At 31.9% G+C, this 26,541-nt stretch overlaps 12 protein-coding genes across 12 annotated transcripts; 5 read left to right on the top strand and 7 right to left on the bottom strand.

Moving 5' to 3' along the window:
• Positions 1-78: 78 nt before the first annotated feature.
• Positions 79-2,091, top strand: SSK1 (mitogen-activated protein kinase kinase kinase SSK1; the record flags this gene model as incomplete). The annotated part of the gene is made up of 1 exon (XM_003688252.1): positions 79-2,091. One exon carries the CDS (start codon positions 79-81, stop codon positions 2,089-2,091), a length of 2,013 nt encoding a protein of 670 aa, XP_003688300.1.
• A 266-nt stretch (positions 2,092-2,357) lies between these two features.
• On the bottom strand, positions 2,358-3,239 carry CMS1 (Cms1p; the record flags this gene model as incomplete). Its single annotated transcript, XM_003688251.1, has 1 exon — positions 2,358-3,239. One exon carries the CDS (start codon positions 3,237-3,239, stop codon positions 2,358-2,360), a length of 882 nt encoding a protein of 293 aa, XP_003688299.1.
• Positions 3,240-3,677: 438 nt separating this feature from the next.
• Positions 3,678-5,354, bottom strand: THI73 (Thi73p; the record flags this gene model as incomplete). Its single annotated transcript, XM_003688250.1, has 1 exon — positions 3,678-5,354. The coding sequence occupies one exon, from the start codon at positions 5,352-5,354 to the stop codon at positions 3,678-3,680; it is 1,677 nt and encodes a 558-aa protein (XP_003688298.1).
• A 1,988-nt stretch (positions 5,355-7,342) lies between these two features.
• Positions 7,343-9,724, top strand: SAG1 (Sag1p; the record flags this gene model as incomplete). The annotated part of the gene is made up of 1 exon (XM_003688249.1): positions 7,343-9,724. One exon carries the CDS (start codon positions 7,343-7,345, stop codon positions 9,722-9,724), a length of 2,382 nt encoding a protein of 793 aa, XP_003688297.1.
• A 440-nt stretch (positions 9,725-10,164) lies between these two features.
• Positions 10,165-11,751, top strand: MRX12 (Mrx12p; the record flags this gene model as incomplete). Its single annotated transcript, XM_003688248.1, has 1 exon — positions 10,165-11,751. One exon carries the CDS (start codon positions 10,165-10,167, stop codon positions 11,749-11,751), a length of 1,587 nt encoding a protein of 528 aa, XP_003688296.1.
• Positions 11,752-11,932: 181 nt separating this feature from the next.
• Positions 11,933-12,841, bottom strand: TPHA0N00800 (uncharacterized protein; the record flags this gene model as incomplete). The annotated part of the gene is made up of 1 exon (XM_003688247.1): positions 11,933-12,841. One exon carries the CDS (start codon positions 12,839-12,841, stop codon positions 11,933-11,935), a length of 909 nt encoding a protein of 302 aa, XP_003688295.1.
• Positions 12,842-13,359: 518 nt separating this feature from the next.
• On the top strand, positions 13,360-15,375 carry NOC3 (Noc3p; the record flags this gene model as incomplete). The annotated part of the gene is made up of 1 exon (XM_003688246.1): positions 13,360-15,375. One exon carries the CDS (start codon positions 13,360-13,362, stop codon positions 15,373-15,375), a length of 2,016 nt encoding a protein of 671 aa, XP_003688294.1.
• Positions 15,376-15,541: 166 nt separating this feature from the next.
• MPP10 (rRNA-processing protein MPP10) lies at positions 15,542-17,314 on the bottom strand (the record flags this gene model as incomplete). Its single annotated transcript, XM_003688245.1, has 1 exon — positions 15,542-17,314. One exon carries the CDS (start codon positions 17,312-17,314, stop codon positions 15,542-15,544), a length of 1,773 nt encoding a protein of 590 aa, XP_003688293.1.
• Positions 17,315-17,955: 641 nt separating this feature from the next.
• Positions 17,956-19,914, bottom strand: AVT1 (Avt1p; the record flags this gene model as incomplete). Its single annotated transcript, XM_003688244.1, has 1 exon — positions 17,956-19,914. The coding sequence occupies one exon, from the start codon at positions 19,912-19,914 to the stop codon at positions 17,956-17,958; it is 1,959 nt and encodes a 652-aa protein (XP_003688292.1).
• Positions 19,915-20,802: 888 nt separating this feature from the next.
• Positions 20,803-23,499, top strand: TPHA0N00760 (uncharacterized protein; the record flags this gene model as incomplete). The annotated part of the gene is made up of 1 exon (XM_003688243.1): positions 20,803-23,499. One exon carries the CDS (start codon positions 20,803-20,805, stop codon positions 23,497-23,499), a length of 2,697 nt encoding a protein of 898 aa, XP_003688291.1.
• A 458-nt stretch (positions 23,500-23,957) lies between these two features.
• Positions 23,958-25,241, bottom strand: RTT109 (H3 histone acetyltransferase RTT109; the record flags this gene model as incomplete). The annotated part of the gene is made up of 1 exon (XM_003688242.1): positions 23,958-25,241. The coding sequence occupies one exon, from the start codon at positions 25,239-25,241 to the stop codon at positions 23,958-23,960; it is 1,284 nt and encodes a 427-aa protein (XP_003688290.1).
• Positions 25,242-25,701: 460 nt separating this feature from the next.
• On the bottom strand, positions 25,702-26,352 carry PRE3 (proteasome core particle subunit beta 1; the record flags this gene model as incomplete). Its single annotated transcript, XM_003688241.1, has 1 exon — positions 25,702-26,352. The coding sequence occupies one exon, from the start codon at positions 26,350-26,352 to the stop codon at positions 25,702-25,704; it is 651 nt and encodes a 216-aa protein (XP_003688289.1).
• Between the last annotated feature and the right edge of the window lie 189 nt (positions 26,353-26,541).

Below are 26,541 nucleotides of genomic sequence, written 5' to 3'. Positions count from 1 at the left end.
GAAAGTTCCCAATTCCACGTTTAGATAGAACAATTGCCTAGTGGTTTGTGGTTTGTTTGTGGTTTTTAGATATACAGCATGCAAAGTGATATTGTTGAGAGACGTAAGCCGCTTTCACCTTTATTTTTGGATACAATACCTTTTAATTCTGTTATGGGCTGGAAAATTTGGGTTAAATTGGATGATAGGAGAAATCAAAATATTTATAGTCAACCTACCGCAATTGTATTTTCAGATTCCGATACAATTGATGATCTGAAGACTAAGATTCTGCTCAAATTGAGTAGTTTGGAATGGGCTTCCTGTAATGATAATACTACGTTTTCGTTAGGGGTTATTGATTTTGACTTTAAATCTAACATAGGGGATACTTTATCGCCGTTACCAAAAAATAACTTGGGACCTAAAATTATCACTGCTGGCAATGGTGATTCTTCTGCAGGTTATAGTAAGTTTCTCACTCCTTTAGAGCTGAAAAAACAAAATGACGCTGGGAAATCGGAAAATATAATACAACTTAATGATTCCACCTGTAATAATCGAGATAAGTTCAGCGACGTTTTTTCGAGTAATGCTCGATTATCTCCATCTTCCATAATAGCAAGTTCTTCGAACTTGAATCTGCATAATCTACAACATCGTTCGAATAATCTATCCCAATACATGGAGAGATCATTCACATCTCCCGAAACAGTGGAAAAACGGTTGAAATTCACTACTGAGTTAATAGATGAAAATCTTTACGGCATTATATTTTCACCAGATGAAATGGTGAGAAACGTTTACACAGGACTTTTCGGCCCTCTTGGTTCACAAAGTGTTGCAGAACCCTTACTGATATTTCATAATTCCGACATACAACAATTGGAAAATGAGGGTACATCTAAAGAGCAATCAGCACAAGTAAACGTAGATCCGAAAAAGTTTAATGAACAGAATTACCCAACAGCTGCTGGAGAAAATATCGATAATGGATATCTGCAATCACTAATCGTAGAAGATAAACTGAATACCGATCTTTATAATGAAAATCCGTATAATGTGGATAAAGATGGACAGTATGAAATAATACCAAATTATGACGAAAATGGCAATAATTTAACTACGCCGACACAAGAACAAGAACAGCTCGAGAATGGTTATCCTACTCGGGGTGTCTTATTGTTACCAGAAAACTTTCAAGATATAGAGGATACAGAATTCATCAAAGCACATACAAGAGACAAGTCAGGGACTTCGGATTCTACAATTAATAAAGCAACTAATGACATGGTTCAGTCAGAACAAGATATTATATCCAACAATATTGAGAATGTTTATGAAACCAATGAAAATATAAATCAACAACCTGGGGATCAAACTTTGAAAAATCGAACCAATTCATCTTCAAATTTTAAAGATCCATCTTTTAACTCATTAAGTTATTCAACTGATAAGATGATTTCACCTATTGAATTTAAATTCAACAGTGAAAAAGTTTTTCCAAATATTACTGTGTTGATCGTGGAAGATAACGTTATCAATCAAACCATTCTTGCTTCATTCCTGAGAAAACATAAGATTTCTTATAGAATTGCAAAAAATGGTCGTGAAGCAGTTGAAAAATGGAAAGAAGGTGGTATACATCTAATCTTCATGGATTTGCAATTGCCAGTAATGTCAGGTATCGATGCAGCAAAGGAAATTAGGGAATGTGAAAAGCTAAAAGGAATTGGAATACGAAACCCAATGGCATCGTCTTCATCATTGTCAATTGTAGAATCAGTGGAAAAACCTGTTCTAGGGGCACCAGTAATTATGGTTGCATTCACTGCTTCGAACTCTCTTACGGATAAAAGAGAGGCATTGGTATCAGGTTGTAACGATTATTTGACAAAACCGGTCAATTTACATTGGTTAAGCAAAAAAATTACTGAATGGGGCTGCATGCAAGCCTTGATCGACTTTGATAATTGGAAACAAGGACAACGTAGAATGACAGATAGGGTCATAGTAAAACAAACTCCCAAGTTAACTACTAGAAGGAATTCTGAGAATACAGTATCAAGGAGCGGCTCCATTAAAAGCACTTCTAGAACCACTACAAGCTAAGATAAGTAAGATTGAGGTAAATTTAAGTTGAAATAAATTAATATTACCCAAAGAAAGGTTTTTATGGACTTTGAATGAAGTCGCAAATAATTATACACACTTGGACTTTTATTTGCATTACTATATATGGACGTATTTACTAGAGAGAGATTAAGTACTGAACTTATAGATAACATATATGGTTGGTTATATAATATTCTGTTTTAACATTTTGCATTTTAATAATTATTCTAATAGACGGTATAATCTAAACGTAGGTTCTATAATTAATATAGTAGTATCTTGACAGAACTCTTCTTATCTAAAATAGTTTTTAACACTTTGATCAATAGTGCCGAATTTTCTGAAGACAATAACGAATTGTTCTTTGCATCTAAGTATGATGCATCTAGAATTATATCCAATTTATCTTTACCTTGGAAAAATAGATCAGTTGTTTCCAATAATTTATCCATTCTAGTTGGTGTAGCAATAAAATATTTCGTATTCTTAAATCTTTTATTTTTTCCTTCAAATACCTCGTTGACAGTTTGTACATCTTCTTTAAGTTTGTTCTTAGCAAATAATTTTATACAATTGTTATCAGAATTTAAACTTCTTGACACATCAGCTACTCTCATATTAGACATGGAAAATATAATTGCTTTGGGAGATTTTGAGAATTGAGCCATAAAGTCTGGGAAGTTAGCCAAATCACGATCATTCTCGAATTTTTCAGTAGTAATGAAATTACTCTTGTTGATATATAGTTCTTCTAACTCTAGAGCACTCAAATCAGGGTTTTTCTCTCTAATGATTTTAGTAAAATAGTCAGCAATTCCGCTAGTATCAGATTTTGGGAGTTGTTTCTTAAAATTTACTTCATATGCTTGCTCCTCTTTCCTCTTTTGATGCAATTTAGAATTTTTCAGTTTCTTTTGTCTCCTCGATAGATGTTCTTCATCGTTTGATGGAATTTCTTCAGTATCTTTAGCAATTTCTGTTATGTCATCTTCTTCTACCTTTCTCTTTGTTGATACCTCAGTGGCTTCTTCAACATCACTAGCTCCGTCAACATCGTTGAGTAGGTTATCTACTTGTTGAGCATCATTAGAATCAGACTCGAGGTCGTAAACTAATCCATCGTCTAAGTCATCAGCGTTTGACATCTTTTGGTTTGTGTTGTTTTTTGTGTTGGGTATTATCAAACTTATTGGCTGCCTTCTCTAAAATTTGTAATAACAAAGGTATATCAACAAAAAACAATAATATATCAAATATGATACTAAGTCTTTGATGAATGACCCTTCAATGAATGTGTTTTAACTAGAATATCAGGTTCTAGTAACAAGCTTTTAAAACTCTCATCATTTGAAAGTTGCGATGAGCTTTAAAAAATTTTATGGTGACAAAAGTTTCACAGGCGACCTTAATTAAAGAAAACCGTCATCTCTTTAAACCTATGGACAAGTTTGAAATGTCACAATATTGAAATATATAAGTGATCGTTGATATGTTATTTTAATTGTACGTTTATATATTAGTCTGTATATATATTAATTAAGGATGTGCCACAGTCGGCTGCTTTATTTGATGTGAAAGAATATTTAATAAATGTATCTAAAACTTCTATTTTGGATATCTGTAAGATCTAAGAACTCATATTTAGGTTTTGGACCACCTTCTTGCTCTTTATCTCTCTTTTCATTCTCTTTTTTACAGAGGTATCCAATAAAAAATTGTAGGGGAATGCATACACATTGGGTTACTAGTAATGCAATTTTTGCTGGTGTATAATGTGGGTAATCACTAACTCTGAACATTTGTGGTGCAACAATACATGCAACGTTATAGACTATTAATGTAGCTGCGTTTCTGAATATCCTCTTGCAGTAACCAGAAGTGTTCCAAGTGTTCCAAATGTATATGTTTGTGATTGTACAAGATCCACTGTAGACCAAGTACAATCCAAGTAAGTTACCTACTTTGTTTGAAAGAGGTAAGGATAACATTACAATACAACCAACAATTGCAGGCACATACATCGATGCAGTAATTAGAGTAATGTTTCCCCAACGTGCCAACATTTGTGTCGTTATGATGATGATCAATGCAACAATAGCACCGATTGGTAATTGCAGAAGAGCTGTGACATAATTATCAAATCCAAATGTACCTGTGATAGTGACGGAGAATGTACCAATGGCACCAGTAGATATTTGGGAACAGCCTGTCAGCAATAACATTGGCCATGTCAATTTGTCGTGAAAGAATAACTCTTTAACTTGATCAAGTTTGAATTTTTTGTTTTCTAGACCAGTTTGATTGCTTCTAATGTGTTCGATCACTTCGACTTTTTCGTTTTGATCCAAGAACCATGCATTAGTGATGTTATCTGGTAAATAGAAATAAGTCAAGATACCAAAAGCTATAGTCACTAAGCCGACAACTAAAAACATTATTTGCCATGAATAGAATTCTGTACCATGATAATGCTGGAAACCAAAAGAAATTAAGCCACCAATCACATAACCAGTGCCTGCTTGAGTAGCCCAGTAACCTATTCTTGCACTTTGTTCAGACTTTGTGTAGTACATACCGCTGATTGCTATACAACCTGCAGCACTAGAAGATTCAAACATGCCTAATAGTAGACGTACAATCATCAGTGAGGCATAAGTTTTGCATGCAGAATGACATGCAAGAACTATACCCCAACATAAAATAAACGAACTCAGAATTTTAGATAATGGATATTTTTGGAATAAGTATGTAGTAAATGGTTCCATGAAAATATAGCCAGCACCAAAAATCGTACCTAAATTTGAGAAGTCGTCGCCTTTCAAATTCTTTTTAATACCCATAGCAGCAGCATAATTTAATAAGACTTTATCCAAGAACATAAGGAAGTAAGTACAACATAGAAAAGTCAGTATAACGAGATCTAGTTTCCTCATTGTCTTTTTGGACAGATCTTTTGAACCTTTCAACACCACATGTCCCTCTGTTAAATCTATCTCCGATTGGTCCTCTAGATCAGCAGCATCCTTCTCATCACTACCAGCAGAATTACCTTTAATACCAGCATCTTGTAGAAACTTCAATGCAACATCAACCTCTGTATCTGAGAATTTGGAAGACACCTGAGTAGTGGAGACCTCGAAATTATGTTTAGCCAAACTGTCACTTGAATTGCAATCATCAAAACTTTCAGAATTCACAGCAGCAACCTCCTTTGAGGAATCACTAATAGCATCTGTTTTCTCGTAATCCACTTCAGACATATCACGAATATTTGCGTTACTATATACCTCTCTCTCTCTCAAAAGCAAACCTGAACACTTTTCACCACACCAAACTTAAGATAAAAAAAAGAATAGTTAAGGCTGGAAGGTGACAACCAAGTTTCAGCTTCCCTCAATTGATACTTATATATGAATTTGGTTAAATAGGTTTTACGAGAACCACCCATCCAGCATCAACTAGTTACTATTTTAAATAGCTTCAAGACATGCAATTAAAGTAACATCTAGAATATAACGCGATACAAGTATCTAAAAGTCTATATGTGACTCAAAATAGAAAGTCAGCCCTATAAGTTCAATTCACCGGAATGAACTGATTCACAGAATGTTTAAAGGCTTTCCCTTTGTCTTTCTCCCAATCGCAATCAAACCATAAATATTCGAATATGTCTTTTAACCAAATATTCAAACTAAAATCGATGAGATGAGATGAGTAGATTTCGAAATTGTGTTTTTTGTACCGTTCGATGAAAGATTTCTCGGCCGAGAGAGCAAAACTGAGCGAAAATGGTGCGAACAATGTAAATAATTACCTCAAGATCTCTGGATCTGGAGTATCAGCATCATATCGGTTTCGAGGATGGGCAGTTTGGTGATATCTGGCTAAAGGTAGTTGTATCTCATTCAGTTAAAAAACGACAATGGCTCGATGGTGCAAGAAGTGGAGTGCTTGTGGTGTGTATGGGTGTGCAAACGCACCAGTGCTATACTGCTTTCTTAACTATGCTTTGTGGATACAACTAGTATATATATATATATACTAGTCATGTTCAAGTTGTTGTTTCTTGTGTATCCCATTACTGTCCACATTAGGTAACTGTTTGATGTCGTTAGATTTGCAAGCATTTATGGTTTACATTAGAACACCCTCTCGAATCGTTTTCTATGCTGGTGGCACTATGTTTACATTTGTATTTCATTGGTGAAACGGGAGATAGAGGTCATTGGAAACATATTTACAGAATGATTAGACCGGAAACATGTTCCAAGTGAACGATGGCTTCGTGCTATTTTAAACGTCAATAGAGGTATGGGAATTTTGAGGTTTCAGATCCCATAACATATCTCTTGCGAGTAATAGCATTTGTCCACACCGGACATGTAAGGACACTCCTAGTTCTGGTTGAACAGATCTCTGAACTTGATGGTCCTATACCTCTCTTGAGGATCTCAGTATAGGTGTTCCGTTTGTATTGCTGTCTTATTAATAATGGCTTCTTCTACTAAAGTGTAAATGTCGTACAACTCTGCTCGACTACGACGCTAATGCGCGAAGCTCTTGATTCATTGGTGGCCGAATCAGGAAAGCGATGAGTTGCCAGTTGACACAGGTGGAAGTAGTTACTATAATTAAAGATACAAACCAAGTGTCACAAATTATTACATGGTTGATACAACTGCAGTTGGGGTTCCCTGGTTTTGTTGGTGGTTATACCTATGGGTAGGAGTGTTTTACCAAAAAAGTTTAATGATATCCAAATTTGGAACGAAACTGTTCAATGTTAAAATTTTTCGAAAGCAAAGTTCTAATAAGATGTGGTGTCAATGGAGGTAGAGAATATATGTTACTTTGCTGGTATTGATACTTCTCGATACCTCACAATTGAATTCATTATTTGAGAATTACCTCTTCTGGTGATCAGATGTTCCATTATGTTAAAAATTACATCAATTACAGGATACAATAGTAAAATAGATGCATAGGTTTTGAAAAAAAACCTCATAAACCAAAGACCCATTGCAATGGTTAAATAATTACTATTAATGTATCAACCTCAAACTTCTCCATCTCAAATAGAAAAAAGAAAATTTAGATATGTATATAAATGGGCCATCTATTGGAGATATCTCAATTAAAAAATAAGTTATCAAATAGCTTAATTGGAAAGCCGTTATTATATTATTCTATCCTAGAGTAATAACTACAAAATAAATTATATTCATTCATTTCAAATTTGAAAAGAACAATGACGGCTAAATATTTTAAGTTTCTACTGTCTTTATTTCTACTGTCGGTTGCCTTCGCTGCTGAATTAACAAACGTCACATATTCCGGGCTTGAATTTACTCCAGAAACATCAGATCACACGCCTAACAATGGGTGGGTTGCTTCCTTCAACTTCGATTTAGATTCAGCAACAATAGTGGAACCTGGTGACTATTTTGACCTTAAGTTCCCTTATATTTATCGTGTTAAATTCAATGGCCAATCAACTGAATTGCCTATTACGCTTCAAGATGGTACTGAAGTGTTTACATGTAACGTTTTACAACAAGGTGCATCTCAATATTTGGAATCTATTGTGAGGTGTACGTCAAAAGTCGCTTTATCTGATCAAGAAACATTATCTGGGTCTATCTCATTTTCTGTAAGTTTTAATGCTGGTGGTTCTGCATCAGAAGTTGATATAGAAGGTGCACAATATTTTAAAAGTGGTACTAATGAAGTTACTGCTTTAGGTGGTATTACAGCAGAAATTTCATTCAATGCTGTTGATTTCAACTATGATTTATATTATGCTATTCGTTCGATTCCAAGCGAAAGTTTTGGAAGTTACTATCTGTCTATGGTATGCCCTAATGGTTATCTACTTGGGGGTACTCAAGATATAAATTACGATTTTGGAAATGATGGATTCACGTTAGACTGCGCTACGCCAGAAGTCTTTTTATCGGATAACTTTAATGATTTTTGGTTCTTAAAGGCTTATGAGAGCGCTGACGCCAATGTCATATGTATGGGTAATGATTTAAACATAGAGATGAGTCAAGCAGATGCAGGTTACGGTTTATGGATAGATGCCCAGCAATCCTTTCCAAGCGATGCTACTGCTGTTACACATTTCGTTAGCGCTAAATATAGTTGTACAGATACACTTGCCAGTACCAAATATACCAATAAAATTCAAACAACTATTGTGTACGAAATTTATGGAGGTACTGCAAATGCTGTTGCTTTGTTAGATACTATCGACATACCCGTTACAGTGACATCGTCGACTACCACTGGCTGGACTGGCACCTACACCACCACTTACTCTACCGAGACTACTGTCACCACTGGCACCGATGGTTTAACTACCACTGAAATCATCTACCATGTTGAAACCCCATCGACCATCATCACATCCACCACCACCACTGGCTGGACTGGCACCTACACCACCACCTACTCTACCGAGACAACAGTCACCACTGGCACTGATGGCTTAACTACCACTGAAATCATCTACCATGTTGAAACCCCATCGACCATCATCACATCCACCACCACCACTGGCTGGACTGGCACCTACACCACCACCTACTCTACCGAGACAACAGTCACCACTGGCACTGATGGCTTAACTACCACTGAAATCATCTACCATGTTGAAACCCCATCGACCATCATCACATCCACCACCACCACTGGCTGGACTGGCACCTACACCACCACATACTCTACCGAGACTACTGTCACCACTGGCACTGATGGCTTAACTACCACTGAAATCATCTACCATGTTGAAACCCCATCGACCATCATCACATCCACCACCACCACCACCACTGGCTGGACTGGCACCTACACCACCACCTACTCTACCGAGACAACAGTCACCACTGGCACTGATGGCTTAATTACCACTGAAATCATCTACCATGTTGAAACCCCATCGACCATCATCACATCCACCACCACCACCACCACTGGCTGGACTGGCACCTACACCACCACCTACTCTACCGAGACAACAGTCACCACTGGCACTGATGGCTTAATTACCACTGAAATCATCTACCATGTTGAAACCCCATCTAATACTTATGATAAAAACTTACCACCTGCTTTGGCTTCTACGACTACCTCAACATTACACAATTTGGTATTCTTAACCACAACGTTTTGTCCTGAGAGTTCCAGTGACAGTCTTTCTTTCGGCAATAAATTTAACTCTGGTAACATCGGTAATAGTAGTAATAAAGTGACCAACTTGACCACCTCTGCTACCTCCACTGTTTCTACAATCTCAACCATTTCTACTGCTTCAACTATTTCTACCAGTTCAACAGCCACCACTACTTCTATGACCTCTTCTTCAACTATTTCAAATATTTTGGTCACTAAAAACACCTCAACCCTTTCAATTGAAACATATGTTCCACATATTACAACACAAACATTGTATACACAGGAATCTTCAGAAACTAGCCTGGTCACTTCTTACCCTTCATTAGAAGTATATTCCGAATCATCGACGACAACAAGCTATTCCCTTTCTATTTTCGAAGATATGGCTTTACAAACTAAGACAAATCTAGGTTCAATAGTCATTGCATTACTGTCCTTCTTGTTATTAGTTTAAACATTTACATCTAAAATTAAAGGCAATCTTTGCTTCGCTAATTCAGCAGAACCGTAGATATATTTTAAGTTCGTCACTTGCTCATATCAATATCGTCATTATTCTCACCATTACAAAACGAGATTATAATAGCTTTTATATCAGCTACATTTTATTAATTTACATAGACACTATAATACCAAACTCTTTTTAATATAAAAACTTTTAGATTATTTTAATTAATGTGATTAACTTTTGAGTCGCCAATGTTTTCTTTTAGAAAAATCGATGCTTTCATGGCTCGCTGACATCTGAAAAAAAATATTGACTAAGCTATCTTAGTCATAACTATAGATTATAAATTTCTATATAGAAGATAAGCATTATTCTTTTATAGAGATCGGATAAAAAAGCATTCATGTAAGGCTAACAGTGTCTGGGGACACTAGGGTAATAAGAATATGTTGCGTTTCAAAAGAACGTTTTCAATTGGGTTCCCTATATTAGGACCTACATTGAAAGCAGAATTGTTAAAAGTAATAAATCATGATCAGTTGCTTCCAATAAGGAACCAGATTACTCAAGAACTTTTAAAAGGCGAAGATTCTGATATCAATTCAGAATTATTGAAGTTGATCGGTAAGTCTGAGGTTTCTTTACAGAAAAAAATTGAGATGAATAATTATTTAATTGAAAAGTTAACCAAATTCGATTATAGTATTGCTACAAGACATTCGAAGAATGTGATTTATCACAAAATGAAGTTTAGCAACAATGCATTTATTGAAATGTTGAAGTATAACCCTGGAAGAAATGTTAATTCATGGCAATTATTTTTAGAAAACCGTAACTCTATTAAAGTGAACGATGAAATTATTTTAAACATATTAAGAAAAGTTATTTACTTTGATCAAGCAGATCTTGATGATTCAAAGACTAATATGAATGAGCAAGATCTCGCTAGAAGTGTTGTATTGATTAATATGCTTAAGGATAAATCTTTAATAGACGAAGATACGACAAAAAGATTAGGCGAGCAGATAGTGTTGAATGACATGAGCTTTGTTTTGTCATTTTTGAAAGGTATTAATATTCCAATTCATACAGTTTTGGAAAATTTAGACCTTACAAAAATTACTGGTTATAATTTAATTGGAATATTCGAATTTTATAATTTTAACATAATAAAAGAGCATCCAGAATTACTTGAAGCTATTCTTTCATTGTTAGGTAAAAATGATACAGTAATCCCTCCAAATGATTTGGTTCAAAAAATAAAGGATTTTGAAACAGAGCTTATGAATCCTGTAAATAAAAATTTAATTGGTGAAAATATAAGTTTTGCATGTCCAAAATCATATGCTACATCAGATTATTTTAAAAAAATTTATCACGATATCGTGGAGGCAGGTGTTGACAAAACAAATATTCAAATAGCAGTTGAACTGCTAAGGATAGTTGGACGCTATAAAAATGATATCGAACATGCAACAACTTTGTTAAAAAAATATATGGAAAATATAAGAGATTTCAAGGATTATAACGAAAAGATGGAAACTGAATTATTCCATCAGATGTTTTTAAATAATGCATACTTAGCTTTGAATAACCCCGATAAAATGGATCAATGTATGCAAAATATGTTACATTACTCAAAAAAAATAACTTCTAAGGATCATGTCTCTACAGAAATGACAGATGTCCAGAAAAGCGTGTTACTTTTGGTCTATTCTAAAGTTGATCCATCGAAGGCATTGAATTACTTCAATGACAATATTGAAACTACTTCTAAGGAACAAAATTCGATTACTAATATATCACCAAGTGCAAGACTAATAGAATCCTTTATACTTGTGCAACTTGCAGAGAAAGATATTCATTTAGCTAGAGTGATTTTTGAAAGAGCACATATAGAAGGAATTATAAAGACAGCATCTGAAAAAAAAATGATAAAGAAAATACTATCAGAATATGGGGAAGCTATGGAAAATGGTAATGTTGATCTTATGGTTAAGCATATTATTAATGAATTAATCAGAAAGTATTAGATTTAATCTCAAAAGAATATGCATGTGTGTGAACAAAACTGCCATAGTTTTGGTACTTATTTTGTATATTTATATGTATGTAACCATCCCATCATATAATTATGCCTTTTTTCTATTTCTTAACCTTAAATTTTATTGTAGAAAAATGTGAATACATGCTCTTACGAGACGTTACGTTTTGCTATTTTTTTTCAGAATGTCGTATCTTTGTTTTAATAGCTGGTGTTTCACTTCGAAATACATTCATAATAAGTCTATCAGCTTGGTTCGTATTAGAGTTATCTTTATCTGTTGCAACGTTTTCCTTCGTCAAGCTTTCTTCGTTGAACGTCTCTTTTTCATTAACTGTTGAATATATTTTAAGCATATCGATATTCATATTTTTTGTCTTAAATAAAAATTGATCACCTAATTGATTACGCAAGTTGTCATTTTTAAAAGGAATATTTGTTCCATGAAAGGTTATATTTTGATTAATTTCATCTAAACTCCTAGCATGGGAAACCTTTATCGATTTAGAATTGCTGCTAAAATGGGGAGCTGTATTTACTGATTTGTAGTCATAAATGTTACTATTATTGAAAATATGTTTCTTAGCAATTGAAAATTGATTCGTTATAAAAATATCATTAGGCTGTGTCGAAATTTTATTATTTGAATGATGTTTTTTCAGTTTTTTCTGTAATTTATCATAGTTTGAAGTCAAATTTAAATTCAAGTCTATAGACTGAATCCCATCTAATTCCATTATAGGCGTCTTATTATTTTTATTTACGTGCTCATTCTCATAATTGTTAGAGTATTTAAATTTATAGGACTTTGCACTTTTCTGTGCACTATGCTTAGTGTTCAAATGTTTCATTTCCGGTTTATCCTCCTTATCGATGAAACGAATAGTATTTTTATAAGTAATTGTATGATCGGACCTTAAAAGTGTTGGTATCTTATCCGACTTTGAAATCATCATATCCTTTACAAATTTTGACTCGTGAGTACCATTCCATTTTTCAAAATTATTACTAGAATAGTAAAGGTTATTATTATTAGGTGATTTTTTACCATATTCACTATTCATCATTATATTTTTCATTATTGACTCATTCTGATTGCTTCCTTGTAATTTTTTATTAATCTAGTTAAGTTTCTAAAGCTTCAACAGAGCGTAATCCTTTTGACAAAAATAATCTTCTTGTTAAATTTTACTCATTTCCTCAATAGATACTAAATGATTTTATGAATACAATTGATAATTGTAAAATATAATGAACATTCTATTCATCCATTTATCATCATGATGGCTAACAAAACATGATATCCTTAGATAAACTTCCCTTCGCCGCGAGCTTAATTTCTGAAAAGTTTCAAAAAATGAAACTTTTCAGAAAAAATGAATATTGAAAAATTTTAGAGCTCATCTCATCTCAACTCATCTCATCTTAACTTAAGTTTATGGATTATTCTTATAGATATAGAAATCTATGAGATATTCTATAATAGTTAGTTAAGGTCTTAAACTTCTATTTGTAACATTAGATATTTTGTCGTTTTAGAAGTTTTTTAATTATTTACAAATTCATTTAGAATACCATACAAAATCTAGGTAGAACCATGGCTAGACAGAAGAGAACTAAATTTGCTATTCAGGAGAGAACTGCTAAAAGAAGGAAGGAGGAAGATAATATTTTAGAGCATGGTTCTTTCTTCAATGGGGAATATCACTCTTTGAGTGACGACGGTGAGCATGATTCTGTAAAAGACAGATGGGATGATGAAGAACAAGATTACGAATTAGCACCGAGAAAACTTAACGGTTACGATGAAAGAGATATGGTTGAAGGATTGCCTATAAAAGTTGATGGTAAAGTGGAAAGAAGATTGCATCAATCCAGAACTGTTAAGAAGGTGAAGGAAGATGAAAGTGAAAGTGAGATTGAAGAAGATCAAAAAGATGAGTTTGATAATATCAATGATTCAGATTACAAGAAAGAAGAGGAGGAGGAGGAATATGATACAGAAGAAAAAATTATCTTATTACAAGAAGAGATTGCAGAATTAGTAAGTAAAGTGATGGAAGAACCAGAAGAAAACGTAGCTGCATTAAAACGTCTTTACACAATGACAACATCTAAAAACCCAAATACTTGCAAGTTTTCAATGTTAGCATTAGTCACTGTATTTAACAGTATTATCCCTGGTTATAGAATTAGGCCTTTAACTGAAACAGAAAAGAAGGAAAAAGTCACCAAGGATGTTGCCAAATTAAGAAACTTTGAACAGAATTTAGTTATAATTTACAAAAGATATTTAGAAAATTTGGAACAGTTAGCAAAAATACCAAATAACTCTGATAGTTTTATTAAGACAAATCTAGGTAATTTGGCCATAAGTGCATTAAACAATTTAATATCCACTGCATCGAACTTTAATTTTAGAGCTCATTTTTTGACTATTCTAATTCGTAGAATATGTAAACCAAATTTGAAAAATGATCCAATGGCTGTTGAAACTATTAAAAATTTAGAATCATTATTAGATGATGACACTGAAGGTAACATATCTTTAGACGTTGTTAGAATTTTCAGCAAAACGATAAAAGTTAGAAAATATAATATTGAAGAATCAGCTTTAAATATTCTATTATCTTTGGATGTCTTACAAGATTACGATCCAAACACTAAAGATGATGATGCTATCAATCAGAACTATACAAAGCTTAAGAAGAAGGATAGAGTTCATTTATCAAAGAAGCAAAGAAAAGCTAGAAAGGAATTAAAACAAATCGAAGAAGAGATGAGAAAAGCTGAAGAAACAGTTTCTGCAGAAGAAAGGGAGAAAAATCAAGCAGAAATATTAAAGCTGGTATTAGCCATGTATTTGAATATATTAAGAGAAGCTTCTCATACTTTAGTCGGTTCGGTGTTGGAAGGTTTGGCCAAGTTTGGTAACATGGCCAATTTTGATTTGTTAGGTGACTTTTTAGAAGTTATGAAAGAACTTATTTCAGACTTATTAGCAGAAGATTTATCACCACCAAGTCTAAGAAAAATATTGCTTTGTATTGTCAGTGCATTTTCATTAATTAGAAATCATAACCAAATGAAAATTAGCATGGATTTATCAAAATTCATTGATGCTCTATATACAATTTTGCCAATACTGTCTATGGACTCTGATATTGAATTATCTTATAAATCCTTAAGATTATCAGACCCTTTAAATAACGAAATTCTGAAACCTACAGTTAATGTTTCAACTAAAGCTGAGTTATTACTAAGAGCATTAGACCATGTTTTTTTCAAATCAAGATCTGGTACAAGACAAAGAGCTGCAGCTTTTACAAAAAGAGTATACATGTGTTTATTACACACTCCAGAAAGAACTTCAATCGCTTTATTGAAATTTATTGACAAACTGATGAATAAGTATCCTGATATCGCTGGTTTATATTCTACAGAAGATAGAATTGGTAATGGTAAATTTTATATGGAAATGAACTCGCTTTCTAGAAGTAACCCAGAAGCTGCTACCATTTGGGAAAATACGTTACTGACAAAGCACTTTAACCCAAGTGTAGTAAAAGGTGTACGTTCTATTGCCAAGCGTTCGGTAGAAGCAAATAAATAAGTTTAATTAATATCATCTAAATACATAATTATACTATATTTATATTAATTAATAGATTAATTGTAAGTACAATATATATATATTAGGATATTGAATAATATTATGGTGTAAAACAAAGTTAGTTACTTAAGTTTAGTTACTTATTTGACTATTGATTTAATGCTATCTATAATTTCAGGTTTTGGTTAGATTGGCCTGAGGATTTTACGTTACCTCTAACGTCATGATGCTCACCCTTCTTGTTAATAACGGTAATATTCTTTGCTTTAGATAAGGTTTCAATAACACTATCCTTTTTACTTTGCTTCTTTTTCTTCTGGTCTCCATTTGACAGAGCTTTTGATCTCTTACGCTTAGCAGCTCTACGTAATCTTGTTTTATCTTCTCTTGTCAATTCATCTCTGGACATAACGGTACCATTATTTAATCTGATTTCATTGGCATTGTCTGATTTCCCAGGTTTATATATTTCTTGTGGTGCCAAAGTTGATGCATTAGACATTGTTAAAGGTTGGGCATCTTCCATGGCTATAGCAGCAGTCTCTACTCTAACTTCAAATTTCTGTTTAATAGGTTTTGGAATGAAATGAGCAGAAGATAGCGCATCAAGTTTAAAGAAAAGATCGTTAAACAATTCTGTTATCTCGTTATGTGATTTTTGCATTTCTTCAGAAATTTCATCATCAGCTTTGATACCTTGCGCATCAGCTTCATATATTTCAGCTAAGGATTTAGAAGATTTTGTGTCACTTAATTCGAATTCAGGTCTTCTTGGCTTCAATGACATGTCGGTAATTATACGTCTCTGTAGGTCATCGAATTCACCCACTTGAATTCTTTTTCTAATCATATCTTCCAACGTTTCTGTAACTTCACTTGTTATCACTGGAACAGGTTTGGCAGTTCTATCAAATTCTAAGTCTTCGGTTAACAGAGCATCTTCTGGACGGTTTTGAGCATTTACTTCACCCTTTAGTGTCCACTTCTTTTCAGCTACTGCTTCATCTTCTAAAACTAAAATTTGTTTCTGAATCTCTAACTGTTGCTTTTCGAACGTTGAGAGCTTTTCTTCATTGTCATCAACTTCTTCTTCTTCTTCCTCAGCAAATAAATCTAACTTGGCTGCATCGACAGCTTCCTCATAGTCACTCTCGTTAAATATCATGTCATCTTCAGCTTCCTTTCCTGCTTTCCTCTTATTCTTATTATGAGTTGGCTTTCCCTTTTGATTTGGCTTATCAAAGAAATCATCATAGTAAATGGCTTCTTCTTCTTCTTCGGATGGAATATCACCAAAATAATCTATATCTTCTTCGTCCTCGCCTTCTTCGAGTTCAGCATCTAGATTATTCTCAGCATTTAAAGTTTGTCTATTGAATTCTTCTAAATTGAAAAATCTGTCATTTAAGCCATGACTTTCAGCTTCAAATTCTTCTGAATCCTCTTTATCGCTTTTAATATCATTCATTTCTTTGTTGGTATTGGTTTTATCTTCAGTAACATCGACAGCCCCCTTAACTTTGACATCTTCTTCTTTCTCTTCTTCTTCTTCTTCTTCTTCTTCTTCTTCTTCTTTTTCATCATCATCATCATCATCATCATCATCATTATCTTCATCTTGAATACTTTGTTCTAAATCATCTTCGGAGCTGCTAATTGGATCATCTTTTAAGTTGATGATATCCTTTAATTCCTGGATTCTTTCCATCAAATCACCTTCAACTTTGTCCAAAACCAATTTTGTTTGCCACCAAACTTGGTTGGCATCTAGACCTTCAATAACGACTTCATCGATGTCAGATTTAGCAGAGGCGTTTTCAGATTTATAGAGCTGGATAACATTATCTAAATAAGACTTGACTAACGGTAATGGTGCACTTGCATGTTTTGAAAATATGTCAGTAGGTTCTTCTTTAATTGTATCAATAAAGTCGGTCATTTTACAGAACAATAATTTTTATATTTTTAAAACGTCCACTTCACTTTTGATCTATAACTTCTCCAGTTGATATAGCAGTACAGGTTCTAAATTATATATATATTAGATATTTACTTAAATGTCTGAAACAGTCAAATTTTAGTTGTAGTTGGGTGTGTCTTAACGCAATGATTGAATAAAAATTATCATCTTGATTTGATTGTACATAATGAAAAGCTCATCTCTCATTTTATCTCATCGCATCTCATCTGAATTTTCCAATAAAAAATTTTTTCAATTTCGCATTATAAGACCTCTTGACATTTTACAATTTATATTATCACGAGCGCAGTGAGGGTTACCAGTTAGTAAATGACACAAAGGATATCATGACTACTAATTGTTATTGTAAATTACTACTTATTTTAAAATATAATCTTGAATGAATTCTAACTATTTATATATTTAAGGTTCAAATAAAGCCATCATGTAATATTTAATAAATTCTAATACACGATAATTGATTTAACTACGTACAGGTATTTTTCAATGCACCACATTTGATGAGTGTTACTGAAAGATAAAATAAAACGAAAAAAAAAAGAATAAACTTGAATATAAGTTTTTGGTATAATGTTTGATAATTCCTATTCCTATTTTTATTATGACATGATTGCAGCGCCAATACCAAAGGAACCAAAAATGATACTTACTACTATAGTAATCTTGCATGCTATTCTTTCCCATGGTCTAATGGTATTCTTGCAGATTCTTAAGTAAAATAAACAAGGTAAAATTAAACAAATTGTAAAACATAAACCTGCTCCCAAGAATGCAATTAATTTGTCAAATTTTGGGAATAAAATAGCGATAATGACAAATAGGACATTAATGAAAATTCTGTTTCCAAATTTTTGTAATTTAGCAAAATATAATCTCCTACCTTTATAGTCAGATTCTACATTTTGCACACCAAAAGCAAAATCTAATATTGAAATAATGGGTCTTGCATTCAAAGGTGTCTTTGCAATAGGAATAATTGCCATTAATGCTGATAATAATAAATAAACTGAATTTGGATAACCATTTTGAAGCATAATATTTGTAGTAATTTCACCAAGAACTAAATCACCAAACATTAAAAACCCAATGATTGCAGTGCCAAAATCAGTAATAAAAGTAATTTTATAAGTTGTCTTTAAACAGTCTTTAAATTTTTCAGGATGTCTCATATCAGTTTTTAAATTTGGGAAAACTGCGTGACCACCCCAACAAGCACTAAGCAACCCAATAGATAAACATAAATTTTGAAAGTTTTCAGGCCATAAATTAGTTGGCATGGGGTCAACTAAGGAACCTGGTTGATCGTGTTTCAAAATACCACATATGATTAAAGTGACAAGAGTACCGATAGTCGCCAAAATACCCAATAATGAGATATTTGATAGAATACTTAATGGCAAAAATACTGGTGGAGTAACAATGAAAAATCCAATAATTTTGAAAAATGTCACTGAATATCTTGGGAACAGAGCATTCAAAGAATCACCAAATAAAATAATTAAAGAAACACCGCAACCTAAGAGATCAGTTGTAAAAAGGCATGAAATTAATAAACGTCCTTTTGATCCAAACGCAGCATAACCTAAATCAGCATATGACATCAACGTCGGATCTGTGTCTAAACATCTAGATAGTAATTCAGCACTACAAAAAGTACCCGTTGCAAAAACTGTTAGTAATGTTAAGCCAAAAATCCAGCCAGCATGCCTTAAGCCTAGTGGCAAAGCTAATAAACCTAATCCTATTAAAACATTAATAGAATTAAAGATAGTTTGTGGAGCTGTTGATTGACCCGCAAGAACATGTATGACTTTACCGTCTTTATCTTGGACTTGTCTAACGATCATTGCATCGTTATTAGTAGTAGTATCATTTTCTAATTCATTTAGATTATTTGTAGTCCTAATAGAGTTTGCAATTGATATGGAATGACGTAATAAAGAATGTTGACTAGTTTGTCTTGATATACTCCCATAATCTACAGAATTATTTATATCTGAATGGTTGAATGTATCGTCAACATTAGTAACATTAGGTCTCGCAGATATACCATTTAAATTTGAATTATTTGCAACATTTCTCAAATTTACCTTATTTAATGTAGATGATAATCTTCTACCTAATTTTGATGGAGCTAAAGTGACTGGATCATATAATTGATCGTTTGAATCTTTGAAAAAAGATCTTTCAACATTATGATGCATATCAATTGTTTTAAAGGAGTGAGCTCTATTTAGTGAACTTGCAAATCTACCAATGGAATTAACACCTTTGAAAGAACCTATAGGGTAATCTAATATAGATTTCCTTCTCTGTTTGCTTAAATTACCGTTATTCTCTATATCATTTCTATCTTGTGACGGATTAGCAGCTGAATTGATTGATGAAGAAGAAGAAAATACAGAGGTTGAATCATTTAATAAAAGTTCACTATCATTTCTCCTTGAATCATTAGTAACATTTCTGTTTACTGGAATCGAAATATATTGAACGTTTGATCTTGGACTAATTTCAGTTCTTGTCAAATCAGAATCTGTATTTCTATTTTTATTAGACATTTATCAAAAACGAATGTAATTCACTTCGTTTAGCTAGTGTAAAGTTAACACAATTAGAATATTGTTCGGTTACTGATATATATATGTCTATATCTATGTCTATATCTATATCCATCTATAACTGTTAAAACTAGATCATATCAAAAATGATCCTTATAACTTTTGATGTGTATGCTGATTTCAAATAAAACCGAACAAATGATGAAGAAAAACTAAGTAAAAGCGATTATATAAATAGAACAACCGATCTCTCTTTAGTGTTAGAGTTTATAATTTTAAAAAGTTGTTCGATATTTGATCTTGAGAGAGGTCAATATTATTGGTATTAATATATTTTTAGGATTGCATTATTATTAAGAAGATGATTTAAATATAATTGAATCATAGCAAATAATCAGAGATTGAATTACTTTATTTTTTTATTTAAATTAACATTTTGTTTGAGTCAACAAGACTTTAACACCAAAACGTTAAATCTTCGTTGAAACCAGAAACAGTTTTTTTTAGATGAATTGTTTTGATCATTCTTCAATAATATAAACTTATTAAAAACTATAAGAAGCAGTTATACAAGTATTCTTTAAATATTGTATACTCTTCTTTAATTAAAATCTAATTGTTCAATAGTATCGCAAATTACGAGTTTAATCATCTTATAGTGGTTGCTCTTGTAAGCTGATTCCATCATCTTTAACTGGAGGCCCTTCCTAAGAGCGATTTTGAAAATTTGATATCCAAAAAATATTAAAATTAAGGATATATATATTTATATATAAAATCAGTTTGAATTAATTGTTTGTATTTAATATACAAATGTAAACAAGCATAAGGTGAGGGAGATTAATATATGTGCTAATTAAATTTTAATAATAAAAAATCATAAAATAGATGACGAAACACTTTGGTTCAAAATTAGTAAATTATATCCTCATATTTCTCTTTTTGCTATCGACTGCTGTAACATCAACAACTAATGATGGATCAGAATTGTCTTTTACTACTGTCATAGATATATTATCACAGAATGCTGAATTTTCAACATTTCTGCTATTAATTCAAAAAACTGGTAACGTGCCATATCTTAATGATATAAGTGATTTTACTTTATTTGCTCCAATAAATTCTGCTTTTACAGATTTACAAATTAATTACATTGAGCAGTTAAATGATAAATCAAATACTGTAGACGTTTTAAAAGAAAAATTAAATTTCGATATTGAAAATTATTTGTTGCATAATTTTCTTTTGAATACAAATAATTTAGATAAAAAAAATAACAATATTTTCAAATATATTAACGTATTCGATAATTTAAACTATTCAAATAAATTTCCATATTTATTCAAGAAAAATGCTAATGAGGAACCTGCTTACAGTATTAATGATATTAAAATTGTAGACCAAAACCTAAAACCAAATTTTCAAAATGCAATTATTCAAGGTATCACAAGTACCATAAATATACCACTTAATGTAACAGAAACTATAGAGGGGTTAAAGGAAAAAAATGTGGATAAAGAAAAATCTTTAAAAAGTTTTGAATATGATTCAATGTTACAATTTTTCCAACAAAAAATAGATGAACCAAAATTATTGAATATTATCGAAAATAATACCTTGCTAATTCCCAGTGATAAAAATTTTTTAAAGACTTTCAACTCAATCGAAACTAATTACTTACTTGATAAATTTCAGAAATTATCTAATAACTCGAAATTGAATTCAATGATAAAGAAAAATTGGTTGAGTGATAGAGAAATGTTTATTAAGAATTTAGTCCTAAGGGGAATAATTGGAGGAAATAATTTATATTCAAGGTTAAAAGAATTTAAAAACTCACATCATTTGACTGAAAATCTGAATCATGCAAAATTTAACCTCACTAGTAATGAATATGGTTCGATTATTAATATTAATAATTCATCGTCTTATAAATCAAATATATTGTTTAATAATGGTATTTTGCATACGTATAATGACCTAGATTTTATTGGTGATAATGTTACTTTCAATACCGAGAAATATTTACATGGTTTGAATAAAACTGAATTTGTTGAAGAATTATACCTAAGAAATTTACAGCATCTCATATTAGATGAAAATAATAACAATAACATGACAATTTTTATTCCAGAATCCAATATGTTTGGTTTTACAAAATCAAGTATACTTTATCATTTTTCTGAAAATGCAATATGGCTAGAGGAAGAGTTTAATGAGTCCAATTCTTTTTTGAATACAATTTTATTTAATTCATCCTTCTGCTCATCAAATAAGAAATTAGGATCAAATTGTCAAAGATTTAAAATATCAAAAAGTGAAAGAGGCTATTATATTAATGAAAGATATAGAATACTACATTCAAAGCCGTACCAGATAGGAAATCATTTGATATACATTATATCAAATGATTTACAATTACCTGGTGATTTTATATTATCAATTAATCCATTTTATCGTTGTTCAACATCATTAAAATTTTTACGAGAATTAGATTTATTAGAATTTGATACTAATAAAAAAGGATACTCAGTGCTTTTACCATGTTTTGATGCCTGGGATAAATTTGAATTAAATTTCGACTATATAAATGATAATATCACAGCTCAGGAATTAGTTATGAAAAATCTAATAGTGAATGATCTGATTTATAGTGATAGTAGGAATGAAACGGTTTATAATTCTACAAATATTTTAGGAGAAGATATATCCATTAGTGTATCAAATTCTCCAAAGGATTTGAATATAAATCTAAACTTTTCAAGTTTTGAAAGATCAATCAATGTGGAAAAAAATATGGATATATTTTTTAACCAAGGGGTTATTCATCCTATCGATGACATCTATTTGCCCTCCTCGATAGAAATATCAGTCAGAGATTTGATAAAATTAACCAAGACCAGTGAGTTTATTGAATATCTTGATAAATTTAAGGAAAAAATTCCTATGTTGATTAACGGGACATCATTTTCGTTGCTAGTACCGACCTCAGCAAGCTTAGAATTTAATGGCATCTTTGCAAATTATACTAAGTTAGAAGATTTTTTAAATCTGCATATAATCAATGGAAATTCTACTCAGAACATCTTGAATTGTGATGGTGAAATTAGTACATCATATGGTGTTAATTTACTCTGCGAAAAGGTTTCACCAAAGGATTATATTTTGAAAATACAGAATGATGATGATAATGTTATTCGGATCATAAAGAAAGGATGCTCAACTTCAGACAGCAACTCATGTGTATTTTTGGTCGATCGTCCCATCTCATTGAGCCGGCTAAATAGGAACAAATACCATTTATCTCTTCCTGCCGTTGCAATAGGCTTAGGGATCGTTGTAGGCGTCTTCTTCATATTATCGTTACTTGGCTGTATAATAGTTATAGTTATGGGCAAGAACAATAGAGGACCGGAGATTTATAGTAATGTACCTGATGTTGAAGCAGATGTTGATGAACCATTGTTAGGAAGGAACGATTTATCAAATCTAGACAGTGCGAACCATGGAACAATTTCCAACAACCATAATACAGCTAATGTATCCCCCCCACCAATTCATATAATTCCACAAAGACATATGTAACATTTATCTAATAGTTATACAGGTTATATAAAAAAAGTAAAGAATTCATTTGCATTAAAATTTAACGAAATGAAAAAATATGTTCGGAAAACTTATAAATGCTAACAAAAAGCGCATGTGATTATATTTTAAATTATTTATTTTAAATTAATTATTTTCTAATTACTTTAATTTTTAAGTTTTTCTTAATTAAAATACAAATATAATACTATATTTTTATTATAAATATAGATATTTAAAAATAATGTATAGATCCGAAAGTATTTAAATGGTTGAAATATATTATTTAATTGTCACAGAGCGGTAATGAAGGTATAGTGTTCTCATAATTCATGCTTCCAATTATATATTTGTTATATAGAATGGCTTTAATTATAAATTATTTGTGTCTCAAGTAGCGGACATTGCATTTGAGACATTGCTTGACAAAAACATTCCGTGGATTTATTTGACTGCAATCATTTTGCTCGTCTGGGTTGCAAAGTTGTTATTGTGAATTTCTGAACTGAAGGTTTGATTTTGGGTTTAAATTGGTAAGTTCCTGAAACAGTTAAAAGATCTTTATGCATTCTAGATACAACATATTCTTTTATATTTGAGTACGATTCCAGAGCACCTTCTTCTGTATCAAATTCTTCACCGGTAATATATGATTTTAGATGTTTGAAGCTGCTTTTGGAAGGTGTCTTTATAATTTCACCATCCATAGGAATATTTTTTGATATTGATCTTAAATGACCTGAAATACCTATAACAGATACTGTAATCCCTGCTTTGAATTCTTGACGCTCTTGAAGCTCTATCCAAAAGGTCTCCATATCAGTTTTATAAATTCTGTTTTCTTCAACTAATTGATGCAGGAAACGTGATTTTGGATCATCTGGAAATAAGGGAATATTGAAAACAGCTAACGAATTTGCAGATCCGCCAAAAATATCACCTATATTCCAACTTGAATACTTTAAATTTCTAAAATATTTTCGTATTCTAACATTTTCTTCTCCTGGAATATTTAATTTAGCCTCCGTTCCACTTTCATATTCTTCAATCAACAAGTCGTCCATAATTGAGATCCACCATAAAAGAAGACCTTCGCCTGTTAAAACATGTTTTTTGGCATTTTTAGATGAATCTGCAAACAAGTATTGATCTGCTGGTCTTGTGAATAAACAAATCTTTGTCACAATATTTTGTTCACATTTAAGGTGTAAAAAAAGATCATTTGGAGGATAGAGTTGTTTCTGGTGTGCACTTTTTCTTTTAGATAATAATTTTAATGCCTTTACAGTTGAAGTACTTTTCGATATATAATTGGAAAATTTTCCTACATAGTTCCTCTTTAAAGGTTTTACTTTTTGCAAATAATAATTTGGATCAATTGATAGCAAATAGTGAATAATTGATTTAGTGATTAATTTAATATTTATTCTTTTATTATTATACCCAGTGGTGTCTGCCTTTGAAATAAATATCAACCTTTCTGCATCTAGTACGTCATTATTTGTATCTAATTTAGCTTTCTTGATTAAAGTAATATAAACATAAATTTCTAGGCCAAACACTGTCTTCGAGTTTTGAAATAGTGTAAAAAAATGTTGAGTCTTAACAGTTATTAATTCGTTATCTTGACCTAGCTTTTTAGTTACGATTGGATAATTTTCAGTGGGTACACTTTGCAAATGTAATACTTCAAATCTATCATCAGAAGGTAAACAATCTGAGAGTATTTTTTCTAATCTCATCTCTTTAATAAAGGTAAACTTGGTTACTCAATCTAAAACGAATAGTGAGCTGCCCAAAAACAAATTGAAATTGGCAAATAACTAAACTTAATAGGCAATTAATTACGATTATACTTTTATAACTTAGCTAACTGAGAACAATTGAGTTGTATAGGACCATTCATATTATATATTTTGTAAAATATTTATTGAAAGAGAGCTTAAAATAACATTAGTTCTTATGAACGTTACGCGAAATTTATTTAACTTCTATTGTAATATAGTAGTATATCTTCGAATTGCAATTGATGTTATCAATAGCTTTAAGAATATGGTAATACACAAAAAATGATGTACGTTACATAAATATCTGGCATGCTATTCACCTACTTAAATATATAATTTAATATAAATTAAAGTTATGTGTATACATGTATGCTTTAAACCATTAAATGTGATGTCGATTTTTTCCGATTTCCGTCTATAGATTCTCATATTCATCTGGGTAGAATATCAGACGTTCAACACCATCTTTGGTCAGAACTACCATTCTAATTACACCACCAGATGAACCGTCCCATTTGATTGCTTGGGATAAAGAATGTTTCATGAAATTTACAGTTTCATCTTTTGTCATGTCATCTTTGAAGTTCTTATCACAATAACCGTAAATGAATGCGGAGCCAGAACCAGCTATAGCGTACTTTTGCTTATGTAAAGAGCCACCTAGTGGAATACTGTATACTTCACCTTTATTTTCCTTATCATCAAACCCAGCAACAATTATACCTGCACTTAGATTATCTTTATTATCGTAACACATTGTTTTGAAGATCGAAGCAGCAACTTTTGTAGAAGGTTCACCGAATTGGGCAGTATATAACTCCAATTGGTATTGAACAATATCAGCAACAGCTTGAGTGTCTGCAGCAGAACCTGATCTACAACACCATATTTTGTCCTGAACCCTGGTCAACTTGTCAGTAACACGATTTGCAATGTAAGAACCGGTAGTGGTACGAGAATCAGCCCCCAGAATGACACCATCTTTAAAAGTAACAGCCATAATTGAGGTACCCAAACTAACCTCACCTTTTTTGAGTCTATTTATGTCAACTTGAATTCCGTTCATCTTGCGTGTGTATGCATGAGTTCTTCTATCTCTATAGTGGACCAAAATCAAAAAAATAATAATCTACCACACCTCAATAATATTCACTGCAGTCTACAGAGCTTCAACAACTCCATATAAATTGTTAGACTGACTCTCGTATATATATATGCATTATTTAAACTTGGGATAAGTTAACTACTGGTATAA

The sequence above is a fragment of the Tetrapisispora phaffii genome, chromosome 14 (genome assembly GCF_000236905.1).
Source record: "Tetrapisispora phaffii CBS 4417 chromosome 14, complete genome".
NCBI classification, from domain to species: Eukaryota; Fungi; Ascomycota; class Saccharomycetes; order Saccharomycetales; family Saccharomycetaceae; genus Tetrapisispora; species Tetrapisispora phaffii.
The sequence above is the reverse complement of the archived record's forward strand: the minus strand, read 5'-3'. Positions and strand labels throughout refer to the sequence as shown.